This window comes from Chelmon rostratus, chromosome 6 (genome assembly GCF_017976325.1).
Source record: "Chelmon rostratus isolate fCheRos1 chromosome 6, fCheRos1.pri, whole genome shotgun sequence".
In the NCBI taxonomy this organism is placed as follows: domain Eukaryota; kingdom Metazoa; phylum Chordata; class Actinopteri; order Chaetodontiformes; family Chaetodontidae; genus Chelmon; species Chelmon rostratus.
Window position 1 is genome coordinate 12,120,577 of NC_055663.1, and position 12,493 is coordinate 12,133,069.

Below are 12,493 nucleotides of genomic sequence, written 5' to 3' on the forward strand. Positions count from 1 at the left end.
TTTACTATACTTTATAGCTCAACTATAACAGAACTGTTGAACTGGCAGGTTAAGAAGAAAATCCATTTGACCAATATTAATTCTTTCTGTTTAACAGTGCAGATATTGGTAATCCATTGACAGATGCTAATGAGTTTCTCAGTTTCTAATGAGCCACCAGTGTTTGCAGCTAACTTTCAATAAGTCATTAATAACGTGTTTTCTGTCCGTCAAGTCTGTATTTCTAAATGTTAAATAGGTTGTTAAAGAATGGATTTGGCCACAAGTAAATGGTCAACACTGAGCACTTAGACCACATGAAACATTAAAATACTTCCCATATTGCTATCTATCTATCTATCTATCTATCTATCTATGGCTGAATGCATCAAAAATTTCCATTGCAGAGTTTGAGAGCCCCTCTTCTTTCCTTTTATAAGCAGCTTGATAAAACTCTCTGTGTCTGCGTGGAACGAAGAAAGCCACAGAATGAAAATGTAACCAAATAAAGCAGAGATAGGAACAGAGATGCTCTGGCGCCTCTCTTCCTTTTATGGTAATAGAGCATGGAGAGGGGCGTTGCTGTTGCCTAAACGTCATCAACGTGCTGCGGACACCCGGAAGCAGAGCAAGATGTGACATGTTTGGCTGAAGTTAGCTGCGTTTGTGACCAAGTAGAGCTAAATTGCTACATATTCACTTTACATAGTAACGCTGTATTGTTTGTATCAACTTGAAGATGAGCCTGAGCGAAACAGAAAAGGTAAGGTAACAGCAGCCTTTTTAGCTTTGCAGATTTCATCCAAATACGTGTACTCGCAGCCTGTCACCCTGAGCCCCTGTTGCCAACTTTTTGCCTTTAACCCAGGACTCTGCAACCCTGAAGGAGGAGGGGAACACCCTTTTCAAGGCAGGAGATATGCAGGGCGCTGTGTGCTGTTACACCAAAGCATTAAAGCTGAGTGACAAGCAAACAGAGAGGGCTGTTCTGTACCGCAACCGCTCTGCCTGCTACCTGAAACTCGAGGAGTACAACAAGGCAGAGGCTGATGCCTCCAAAGGTGGGATCAGTCGCAGTCAAGGCTATTGTAGAGTTCGTAGATCGCTGAGTGCAGATACGCGTAATTTAAATTGTGGGTTAACCTAAATACACAACTAAGCCTACTTTTACCTCGACTGCAGTCTGTCCATCCAGATAGATTTACTGTCACCTGCTGAGGTTTGGACCTATGGGCTGTAGTTTATCCCAAACCAGGATCCTGACTGACATTGGGTTTGGGGTGCTTAAAGGGACTCAGCAGCAGCTCTTTTCACACACAACAGAAATACTCATGATGATCTATAGACCTTTGGTTATCAGTTTGATTGAGAACCACTTTCAACACACGTACACCTACCAACCGTCTCATCTTTGATAAAAGAAACTATTTGCAGCTCTTCTAAGATGGTGTAGTTCACATTTCAGGTCAAAGTGAAATGTATATACTGTACTGTGGGTGAACTATCACTCTATATGAATTATGATTTATGAATTTCTTACACAGTTACATTGAATGTGTCATGTCCATCACTCGTCAGCTCTTGATAGTGACCCGGGTGACGTGAAAGCCAGGTTCCGCAGAGCTCAGGCTTTCCAGAAACTGGGCCGGCTTGACCAGGCCTTTCTGGACACTCAGAGGTGTGCCCAGCTGGAGCCCAAAAACAAAGCCTTCCAGGATCTGCTCAGACAGTTGGGAGCACAGATCCAGCAGAAGGTGATGTGTTTTTTTGGTATGCTTTTTATTGTAATTACGTGGATGAAGATCATTGAGGTTTGTCTTGTATTTAAAACAGGACCCTGAAGAAGCTGTTGCTAATTAGGGTTTTTTTCTTTACTGTGTAGTCAGTGCAACTGAACTCCACAGATGCTCGTGTGCAGCAAATGTTCTCCCTCCTCTTGGATGGATCTGCAAAAGACTCAGATCGACAAAAGGTAAGGGTGGCTCAAAAGGCAGGGAACTGCTGCAATTCACTCTTTTGTTATGTGTTCGATTTTTATTCATTGCATCTTGATCTCTCTGGAAAGTTGTATTGTAACAAAGTGGCCTGCTTTTCAATTCCAGGCTGCTCAGAATCTAGTGGTATTATCTCGAGAAGATGCAGGAGCTGAGCAGATCTTCCGTAACGACGGCGTGAAGCTGACTCAGAAACTTCTTCACTCAAAGCAGGAGGATGTTGTCCTTTCTGCCCTGAGGACCCTGGTTGGGATGTGCACTGGGCATCAGTCCAGAGTAAGTGTGACAATCCCCTCTGAAGGTAGTCTTTGCATCATCTTTAAAGTCCTATTTTTAACTTGCATAAAAACTTGTGTTTAGATACAGTAGATAAAACTATATTGTTGGCCCTCTTTTTTTGTAATTTGTTCCTCTTCGTTTCTATGCATTTCTGTTTCCACTCATTATTGAGTGCTGCAGCACATTTTATCAGCAGATGTTGCCGTATATTTACATCCTTGTCTGTCAAGAGTCTGTGCTCACCACGGTAGTTACTCTCATCAGCTGCTTATCTTCTTTTTATTGCTGACATTCACTGTTTAATTCCCAGACTATGGCTATAGTGAATGAGTTGGGAATGGAGCAGCTGTGTGCAGTAATGGGATCAGGAGCCTCCACTGTGTCTCTGGCTGCCTGCCACCTGCTGCAGGTGATGTTTGAGGCTCTGACAGAGGGCATGAAAAGAGAGATCAGAGGGAAAGATGAAGCCATACTTCCTGGTGAGTTTGGACTATGATCATATTTATATTTGGAGTTGGCTTCACATGAAAGCTGACCTATAACAAATGCTTTCTGTTTGCATATCAACTTTCTGTCCTGTGCTTTCAACGGTAATAAACTGTATGAATTTGACTCAGAACCCTCCAAGGAGCTACGCTCAATGTTGCGCCACCTCTTGGAAATGATGCCAGCATCTAATGTGTCAGGGCCGGGCAGAGACAGCGCAATCAACCTCCTGGTCAAACAAGTTCCCCGCAAGTCCTTGAAAAACCCAGACAACTCCCTCACATTATGGGTGATAGACCAGGGTATGAAACACATCTGCACACAGAACTCCTCACATTCCTCTGCTATGATGGATATGACCCAGACAGAGACCTTCTGCCAAACGTACCTGTTTCAGTTTTTCATTATAGTTGCACAGAAGGAGAAGAAAATGTTAACTCCATGTTTTCAATGTCAAATTAAATTTGCAGATGGCGTCTGTCACCAGTTTTATCTGGCATTGTTGCATACGGATTAATCAACTCCTTTTCCGCCTGCAGGACTAAAGAAAATCCTGGAGGTGGCCGGAACGGTCCCTGAGCTCTCAGAGGGACCACCTCTCACAGACAACTCGCACATGAGCTGCTCTGTCTTGCTTAGCAAACTTTACGATGACCTAAAGAGCGACAAAGAGAGGGAGAACTTCAACAAACTGTGTGAAGAATATGTACAGTGAGTTGACAACCAGAACTTTTCTGTCACTTGTGCAATAACTTAACATAAAAAAATCCTCATTACAGGTCATTAGTCTAATAGTGGTCAATTCATGCATTCATTCACTAACTAACGATCTAGCTGATATTTTTCTGGGTAGGCAACACTTTAGCCGATCTGGCCTAGACGCCAAGCTGCGAGCCATCCAGACAGTATCAGTGCTCCTTCAAGGACCGAGTGACGTGGGTAACAGAACTCTGGAGATGTCAGGGATGATTGATGCAGTGATTTCACTGTGCGCCTCCGAAGACGTAACTCACCAGCAGGTAGCGGTGGAGGCTCTCATCCATGCTGCAGGCAAGGCCAAGAGAGCCTCTTTCATCACAGCCAACGGCGTGGCACTTCTGAAGGACCTCTACAAGAAGAGCGAGAATGACAGGATACGTGTGAGAGCCCTGGTGGTAAGCGCTGCAGCAAAAGCAAGTGTATCTATTTTGGACAGTTGGAGAAAAGAGCATCTCTAAATAAAGATGAATGAGCTATGTTTTCTGATGGCTATTACACAGGGTTTGTGCAAGCTTGGATCAGCAGGAGGGACAGATTTCAGCATGAAGCAGTTTGCAGAGGGATCCACGCTTAAGCTCTCCAAGCAGTGCAGGAAGTATGTTTGCTTGTGTTGAATCCTGGACCCGGGTACAGATTACGAGAAATGTGTCATTCCTGATCCACATTGTTGCATAAACTAATTAAGAACAACAGATAAGGAGTGGTTTCTTGAATTTGAAATAAGAAGAAAGCTGCATCTCTTCCTTTTTTAGGTGGCTGTGTAATGAGTCGCTGCCCCCAGCCTCCCGCCGGTGGTCTGTGGAAGGCCTCGCCTACCTCACCTTTGATGCTGATGTGAAGGAAGACTTAGTGGAAGATAAGAACGCTCTCCTGGCAATGTGTCAACTAGCAAAGGTTTGACTCATGCTTGTCATTGTAGGTTTTCACCCTTAGTGGTTATTTAAAACCACCATCATGAGAATAAAGTTTTGTAGTGGTTGACTTGGATAGCTTTGACAACCTTGATTTTCGGGGATTTTCTTTTGTGCTCCTGCAGTCTGAGGATAAGACGGTGCTCTTTGCTGTGGGCTCCACATTAGTAAATTGCACCAATAGCTATGACGTGGAGAAGCCAGACCCTCAGATGGTGGAGCTGGCCAAGTATGCAAAGCAGCATGTGCCTGAGGAACACCCCAAGGTACCGTTTAAATGCTAACATCAGCTAGCATCAAACAACATATTTCTTTCATATTGCACAGTAGCTCTACTGTTTTGCTGTTTTACATGAACCTGTCTTTCTTTTTGTCCATCAGGATGCACCCTCCTATGTGGAGAAAAGACTGGTGAAGCTGCTGGAGGCTGGTGTGGTGTCTGCATTGGTGTGTATGGTCAAACAGGAGAGTCCTGCCCTCACCCAGTCTTGCAGGGAGTCTATCGCCAGGTAGGAAAATGGCAATTATTCTTTCCCACTCACTGTTCTCTCTGCAGATCTTCTGTTAATGCCAGTTTTCACGGCAGGGTCTTCTTGGCTTTGGTGGAACGACAGGAAGACAGAGGCACAGTGGTGGCACAGGGCGGAGGAAAGGTAGAGCACTATTATAAATATAGTTAATTTACACTGCACAGTGATCGAAACACCTTTCTTAAGGAGGTTTGCATGACTCATGTTTACTGTTCTCCTATGCAGGCTTTGATCCCACTGGCATCTGACAACACAGATGTTGGTAAAATCAAAGCAGCACAAGCCCTGGCAAAAATAACCATCACATCAAACCCACAGATTGCCTTCCCAGGAGAAAGGGTGAGAAGTGCATCTTGTAAAAAGCCTCTTCAGTTAAAAAAAAAAACTCTTTTCTTGTCTAACCTTGTCTCACTTTTTGTTGTCAGATCTATGAGACGGTGCGCCCCCTCGTCAGTCTTCTGAGTCTTGAATGCACCCTGCTTCAGAACTTCGAGGCGCTCATGGCTCTCACCAACCTGGCCGGCATCAGTGAGAGACTCAGGTTGGCCACTAGGGGGAAATCTCTCCTAAGAATACATGTACAAAACAGTCAGTTGTAGTGGGACATGATACAAGTATTGGAACTTGTTTGCAGAAGCACCAGACCTCAGTTTAATTCTTTTGTTTTACTTCTGTACATTTGATAAATCTGCTTTCTTCATTGGAAGGAACATTTCAGACATGTAGTAACTAATTTTTTTGGTTAAACGTGCGGGAACCAAGCTGATATTATACCAGTTTTGTTTTACTTTGGGGGGAAGTACAAGTCATTCTAAGTCATAAGCAAATTGCAGGTCAAGCTGCAAGTATTTCAATGTGTATTTTAAACATTTTTTAAAGTTGTGATAGTGTTAATACAGTTCTTACATGGCTGAGACAACGTCCCTTCTGTGTATAGGCATACATGCTGGTGTCTCATTCTTTATTGTTCTTGGATTATATGATCAAAGCTTCACACTTCGATGTCTCTGCTTTCAAGTCTTGAGTTTTTACCTTCTTTTATAATGCATCTTTTATTCTGACATCACAGTTTTGTATCAGTCTTTAGAGTATCTGCTTGTTTTGATGTTCTTTCACAGACAAAAGATCATAAAGGAGAAGGCGGTCCCAAAAATTGAAGGCTATATGTTTGAGGAGCACGACCTGGTCCGAGCTTCTGCCACAGAGTGCATGTGTAATTTGGTTTTAAGCGCAGAGGTAAGACACACGTTCACAGATGATTGTGTGACACAGATGTGTTGAAATGACTTAAAAGCGTTGGCTGCTTGGTGTGTCCTCAGGTGCAGAAGCTGTATCTGGCCACAGGGAATGATCGCCTGAAGCTGCTCGTGCTGTACAGCGGAGAGGAGGATGAGAGGCTGCGGAAAGCTGCTGCAGGAACTCTAGCCATGCTTACCGCTGAGCAGCCTGAGCTCTGTGCCCGAATCCCTGGAACAGTAAGCACATGTCCATCAGCTCAGCACTGACACACACTACAATGATTCATTTTTCTATTTCAGCTCATGTGACCCCTTGTCATCCCCTCTTCTCAGACGACCCACTGGCTAGAGATTGTTCAGGCGCTGTTGCTCAGTGAAATATCCGACCTGCGTCACCGCGGAGTGGTCGTAGTTCAGAACATGATGCAAGCGGAGAAGAGTCTGGCTGAGACGCTGATGGAGAGTGAAGCCCTGGAGATTCTGTCCGTCTTGGCGAAAGGAGGAGAGGGCACACCAGAAGCTGTTTCTATGGTCGCTCAGAACTGCCTGGACAAGGCCGTGGAGTACGGCATCATCAAGACCAGGGAAGGGAGGGAAAAGGGCAAAGGAACTGAACCTTGAAAACACAGCCACAGCGTGTGGAGGTGTCTCCTGGTGATGTTGATGTGCATCAAGTGTTATGTGGGACCAGTGAAGTTATTTCACTTTTGCGGGAGATCAGTTTGGGTCTGGATGTGTACAAGCTGATCCTGAAATGCTTGTGTGTCCTAACCAAAAACTGTGACAAGCAATAAAAAAAAATGAAGATTGAAGAAAGGTATTAAATGAACACCAGCTGATACTCACAGAGGTGTTTTGTAACAAATGAGCTTTGTGTTTCCACTGATTGTATTTATCTCAGTTATTCTATTTCATCACACGTTATACATTCTTTACTAAAAATTGTCATTCCTTGACTTTTGCAGATGTTTTTATTTGTGTCATCATTATTCCCCACAATACTTTGTCTTTATTTTTCATTGTATACACTACTATATGTATTTTTCTTATATTTTGCCCTAAACTACAGCAAACTTAATTGTGTGACTATTATTTTTAATGTTTACGATCACTATTATTATCACTGCACTGCAGTTCCATTGTCTTAATTGCATGGATGGTCGTTTCCTGGTTTTGACTGAGCACATGGGCAGAAAAATAAAACCTGTACCCAAATCAGACTGTCCCCTCTCTGCAGAGTTCACTCGCCTTCACTGTCAAGTTACTCTGATGCAGTACTGGTGCGCATGCGCAGTACACCTTGGCGTCAACCAGTGTTTAAACTTTGCGGGCGGCTGCGTCGCAAGGCTCATCTGCGTTTCATGAGGAACCACACGGAGGTGCGGCGTTTCCAATGCCGTGGTTCGGGTTTGGTTTCAACGCATTTGGGCAGATATGTGTCCACGAGAAATTAATTAAAGGCGAGTGTAGCGACGCTGTCCAGGAAGTCAAAGTGATTAGCCCCACAGAGCTAGCAAGACGGGACTGCTGCTTGAAGAGTGACGGGCAAATTAGAGCAAGTTGGAGTCGAAGAGCGTCTTTGCATTTGGATGGTAAGTTTCTCAGAAATGAAGCATTAACAGTTCTGTTTGAAGTTGTAATATAAATGGAAGGCGTCTATAATACCACAGTCTTTATTTAGCTATGAACTCGTGTATTACTCTTGCTGTCTGTCTTAGGTGACGGCTGTGTGTGCCTGGCTGGCTTCGGCGCAGCCACTGAGCCCTGTGCCGTTTCTATGAGAGAGAGCCGTGGCTGTAAAGATGCCTTCATCAGTGAATCCTACTTGACCCTCGCCTTCCCAGACAGGATTGAGTCCTGGGATCTGCAGAAGGAAGAGAAGGCTCCATCATGGAGCATGGAAATAAAAACAGAGAGCTCAGGTAATGTACATCCTAATCTCCTTTGAGAGCTACTGGAAGTATGTTGTGATAATTGGTTTAATTGGCTGCTTTCCAGGACTCTCCATGACTCTCCCTCTGGTCCCCGGGGGTCACATAACCTCGAAAGCACCCTTCTACCGTTCCTTATCACCACAACTGAAAGCCAAGAGTCTGGCACTGGGTGCAGAGCATGCCATCCTTCTCAGTGCCTCTGGAGCTGTGTACACCTGGGGACTGGGCAGGTAGATCTAATACTCACACATGTCTTTATTGGGAATGTGAGCAATGACACCCTCATGCATATCTCGATTGTTTGCATTGTCTTCATTTGGCAGCCATGGTCAGTTGGGGCACGGAGGACTCACCTCTGAGGAGGAGCCCAGGGCAGTGGAGGCACTCTGGGGGATGCCCATGAGCTGTATTGCTACAGGAGGCTGGCACTCTGCCTGCATTAGTGGTAAATGTCATACAAGATGTTGGTAGTGAAAAGGGTTTTATCCTCAACTTGAGGAGAAAAAAAAATTGAGCTCAAATTACCTTTTCTTCAGACGGGAGTGACCTTTATGTGTGGGGCTGGAATGAAAGTGGCCAGCTTGGGCTTCCATCACGAGGTCTGAGGAAAGAGCAGCAGCAGGAACGTCGCCAACAAGCTGGTAATTTTGTGTTTTTTTTTTAATCAAATCAGAGCTTTGAGAAGCACAGTAAAGGGACATTTCATCCCAAAACACAAACCCATATTTCATCTTTCACCAGTCCAAATACAATGTGTAATTAGCTGAGGTGTACCTCATCCCCTTAGACTGCCCTCAACTACATTGTTCTTTGTGTGGTATATATAATAGCTACATCTCTGACTTGACAGTACCTGTAAAGAAACATCACTGTAAAGTTTTTTAAATCCATTTTTGGCTCTTTGAGCACAATACACTGAACGCTGTCAAGCTCCATTGTTCTGGGTGAGCTGGTTTATATTTCAAAGTATTTACAAATTAACACACTATTTCAAAGTATGTGGAAAATGCTATACCAGGTATGCTGCTCATAGAAGTAATCTAAAGGTCCAGTGTGTAGGATTTAGAAGCATCTAATGGTGAGGTTGCAGATTGCAGCCAACTAAACATAGCCTATCTCAACCTCCCCTATGGTGGCTGCTAAAAACAAAAATCATGAAAGGCAGTCTCCAGTGTGTCCATGTAAGGACAACCCTACTTTTCCTATTCTCAGGTGATTGTACACTCATAAAAATATAACTGTGAATATTATATTACATTTTACCAACCGATCCCCGAAATCCCACACACTGGACCTTTGAGATGTAGTAAGTAGTGTATTAACTGCAAGACTGACTGTACTGAACAGGAGCATCATGCCAAGATGTCGACACATTTCATGCTGAGGAGCCACAAGCGGGAGAGAAACATGCAGAGGTATTCATATCGATCCAGGCATTTCCGGCTCTGCTGGATATCACTCCATCATGTGAAATCAGGACTGTCAGCTGCGGCTCCCGCCACACAGCTGCAGTAACAAGTAAGAAAACCTCACTTGAAGATAGGTAGATATTGATGCATTTGCTTTAATGCCATTGTCATCTCATATTTTCTCATTTCAGCCACAGGTGACCTCTACACTTGGGGCTGGGGTAAGTTTAAATTTGGAGTTAAACTAACTTTTAATCTGTTGTAAATGCATTGCTGTCCTTTATAGCATGTTCTCAGTATCAATTAGCCAGTAATCTTAGAGCACAACTAAGGCATTGAACTTATCCTTCTGTTACTACTTCAGGTGACTATGGCCAACTTGGACACAAGACTTTAATCAGCTCAGATGAGCCCCAGCGTGTGGAGTTCTTCAGGGAGCAGCAGATGTGTGTGGTTGATGTAGCGTGCGGGGCGTGGAACACTTTTGCTGCTGTCAAGGAGGAAGTAGCTTCAAAAACACTATAGAATCCCCTTGAAAACTGTGGACTCTGAACTTTGGACACCATACGAGGAAGTGTAAATTATCACAACAAATACAAGACTTTGAATTAAAGGGCCACTGGCATGAAGGGGACATAATATTCTTCACTATGTTTTCATTGGTGCATGATCAAATGAAAATAGAATAGTTATGCACCACCATGTTATTCTGGTAGCCCATAACAGACCAACCAGTCACAGGCTCTAGAGAGTGTCTTTTCCATCTTTAGCAGCCACCGTAGGTTTTCCAACACGCCTGAAAGAGGAAGGGCGAGGTGAAGGGTCTTAAGTTGTTTGCAGTCAGCAACCTCACCGCTAGACGCCACTAAATCCTACACACTGGCCCTTAAAATATATTTTGTAATATTTACATATGTAAGTTCTTCTCATTTATCTGCATAAAGAAATAATTTAGTAAATGAGTAGTTTTTGGAAATATTTTTAATTTTCTGTATAGAAAAAAAATCACAGGTTTTATATTTCACAAACAACAATAAAACAGTTAAGGCAGAATCCACAGGTAAACATAATTTAAGGCAAATATCTAAAAGTGTTGTAATTAAACACTGTTACAAGAGTTAAAGGGGGGTGCATTTCCCAGTAGGGGTCTTCACAGCACAATCTTGAAAGAACTGTGGAGAAATCAAAATATAATAGAAGCAGTTAGAGTGAACAAGATTATATTGAGTAAGTACATGTTGGTGATAACAGCAATACGATTTCTAGTTACCTGACAAAATCTGGCGACCTTGAGATGACATGCTGAAACTCTGAGAGGTTCACAGTTCCATCCTTGTCAATGTCTGACTCTTCGAGAATCTAAAGAACAAAGTGAACAATTGTTAAACCCACTGACAGACTGTACCAACCTGCAACTTCAAGCTGTTTTAACCATCCAGTTTTTCTCCCTGCATCTTCAAAGAGCCGACATCTCGGTGAACTCACATTGTTGATGAGCTGTTTCATTTCTTCGGTTGTTAGTCTTGTGTCATCCGTCTCACCGGTCAGGGAGTTAACCAGCTTCTCCAGATCACCACAATCAAGAGTTCCATCATCGTCAAAGTCTGAAAACATCAATATGCTTACAAAGAGTAGATCAATAGCCTTACATGTCTTACTAATAACCACCTTATTTTTTACTAACTTAGTTACCAAAAATACGGAAGGCATAGTGGGATTTGATTTCCAGTGTAGCGGAGTCGCTGAAGGCACTCAAGAGGTCCAGGAAGTCCTCAAATGTGAGGCTTCCATCTTTCTGATCAGAGGTTGAGAATACATGGCAGATTCTTTTCCTGAAAGGGTTGGACTGTGACAGGAACAAGTACAACGGTCAGTGCAGTTTATCAGTACTTAAAGCACTTCCTCAAGAACACACAGCATAGAAAATCCTAGTCACACATAATCACAGTGAGAACAACCACATTTCCTCTGATTTACAAATCAAACTGGCTTTCACCTTGAGCTCTGGCAGAGTCAGAATCTTCTCCATTGGTACTCTGGTATTCGGAAGGTTTATCTCGTCTCTCGTGAGCAGTTCGGAGAATCTCTTATGAGCACTAAAAAGACAAAATAAGCTTAACCACGGATCGCAATAAGCAGTGCTAAATGATCAAAATGCTTCTTTCAAAACTAGTAACGTGTTTATAATGTGGCATGCAGTTGATCACTCACAGGAGAATTTCTTGTTTTGTCAAGAATGTCAGTTCCTAAAAGTAAAAGTCAGCGTTATTAGATGGCAACAGTTGCATAGCCAGTGCTGTTTTCCACAGTAGAAAACTTTTAAAAGTTTGACTTTCGATATTTCATCAGTGGTTTGACTAATGGTGTTAGCAACATTAGCTTTCACCACCTTCTCAAACGTTAGTGCTAGTTCAACGAAGCTGCCGTTAACATTACGTTTAACGTACAGGAAATACAGACCACCGCATCTGTTTACAAAGCTCCAATAGTTTTAGTTGACCTTAAAACGTTAGGCTAAGATAGCTATGAAGATATCTTTGGTCATTACGGTGCGTAACAACAACGCTCTCAACTTTAGCCACTTTGTCAATGATACAGCTGATATTTGCTTTTCTTTGCTTTGACTTTGGGTACTTACTTGGTATTCTGAGAGCAAATCCTTCCCAAGTTGACTTGCCGTGGCGCCCATCTTGAGATTTTCGACTCTTAAATGTACTTGTGTTTTAGTAAACAGTCACCCACCAAACTACTTGACAACTAACTACTTCGTTCTGCATCGCCTATTTCCGGTTTCTAGCTGTTACGTTCTCCTTCCTGCTTTTAGCTACGTAGCGGTTACTATAGTGACGTACATGCAAACGGCGACAACCAGCAGGTGACAGGCCAGCTGGACAGTTTTTCGTCCTACTGTATGTTTAGTTTGGCACAGTTTACGGTGAAAAGTGACAGAGTCCCGAACTTTGGTGTTTGCTTC

At 43.3% G+C, this 12,493-nt stretch overlaps 3 protein-coding genes across 3 annotated transcripts; 2 read left to right on the forward strand and 1 right to left on the reverse strand.

The window, feature by feature from the left end:
• The first annotated feature begins 602 nt into the window (after positions 1-602).
• Positions 603-7,391, forward strand: unc45a (unc-45 myosin chaperone A). Its single transcript, XM_041938840.1, has 19 exons — positions 603-742; positions 848-1,040; positions 1,558-1,733; positions 1,862-1,951; positions 2,082-2,249; positions 2,563-2,731; positions 2,870-3,040; positions 3,278-3,449; positions 3,592-3,892; positions 3,998-4,092; positions 4,250-4,391; positions 4,534-4,674; positions 4,790-4,917; positions 4,995-5,061; positions 5,164-5,277; positions 5,364-5,479; positions 6,057-6,174; positions 6,258-6,413; positions 6,510-7,391. Exons 1-19 carry the CDS (start codon positions 719-721, stop codon positions 6,795-6,797), a joined length of 2,829 nt encoding a protein of 942 aa, XP_041794774.1. The 5' UTR covers positions 603-718; the 3' UTR covers positions 6,798-7,391.
• Positions 7,392-7,481: 90 nt separating this feature from the next.
• Positions 7,482-10,395, forward strand: LOC121607857 (RCC1 domain-containing protein 1-like). Its single transcript, XM_041938865.1, has 8 exons — positions 7,482-7,768; positions 7,895-8,098; positions 8,175-8,340; positions 8,434-8,555; positions 8,647-8,751; positions 9,458-9,628; positions 9,711-9,740; positions 9,884-10,395. Exons 1-8 carry the CDS (start codon positions 7,570-7,572, stop codon positions 10,042-10,044), a joined length of 1,158 nt encoding a protein of 385 aa, XP_041794799.1. The 5' UTR covers positions 7,482-7,569; the 3' UTR covers positions 10,045-10,395.
• An 87-nt stretch (positions 10,396-10,482) lies between these two features.
• Positions 10,483-12,302, reverse strand: LOC121607858 (calcium and integrin-binding protein 1-like). Its single transcript, XM_041938866.1, has 7 exons — positions 12,158-12,302; positions 11,731-11,765; positions 11,516-11,615; positions 11,212-11,365; positions 11,005-11,123; positions 10,790-10,878; positions 10,483-10,691 (listed from the first exon to the last, which is right to left on the reverse strand). Exons 1-7 carry the CDS (start codon positions 12,206-12,208, stop codon positions 10,670-10,672), a joined length of 570 nt encoding a protein of 189 aa, XP_041794800.1. The 5' UTR covers positions 12,209-12,302; the 3' UTR covers positions 10,483-10,669.
• Positions 12,303-12,493: the final 191 nt, after the last annotated feature.

Excerpts from the sequence above, each read along its gene's own strand:
- unc45a (XM_041938840.1), top strand. The coding sequence starts at position 719 with ATGAGCCTGAGCGAAACAGAAAAG. Across the intron at positions 2,250-2,562 it reads GCACTGGGCATCAGTCCAGA|ACTATGGCTATAGTGAATGA; the intron begins GTAAGTGTGACA and ends TTTAATTCCCAG. Across the intron at positions 4,392-4,533 it reads CAATGTGTCAACTAGCAAAG|TCTGAGGATAAGACGGTGCT; the intron begins GTTTGACTCATG and ends GTGCTCCTGCAG.
- LOC121607857 (XM_041938865.1), top strand. The coding sequence starts at position 7,570 with ATGCCGTGGTTCGGGTTTGGTTTCAACGCATTTGGGCAGATATGTGTC. Across the intron at positions 8,752-9,457 it reads GGAACGTCGCCAACAAGCTG|GAGCATCATGCCAAGATGTC; the intron begins GTAATTTTGTGT and ends TGTACTGAACAG. Across the intron at positions 9,741-9,883 it reads CCTCTACACTTGGGGCTGGG|GTGACTATGGCCAACTTGGA; the intron begins GTAAGTTTAAAT and ends TTACTACTTCAG.
- LOC121607858 (XM_041938866.1), bottom strand. The coding sequence starts at position 12,208 with ATGGGCGCCACGGCAAGTCAACTTGGGAAGGATTTGCTCTCAGAATAC. Across the intron at positions 10,879-11,004 it reads TGAAACAGCTCATCAACAAT|ATTCTCGAAGAGTCAGACAT; the intron begins GTGAGTTCACCG and ends TTTGTTCTTTAG. Across the intron at positions 10,692-10,789 it reads AGGTCGCCAGATTTTGTCAG|TTCTTTCAAGATTGTGCTGT; the intron begins GTAACTAGAAAT and ends ATTTCTCCACAG.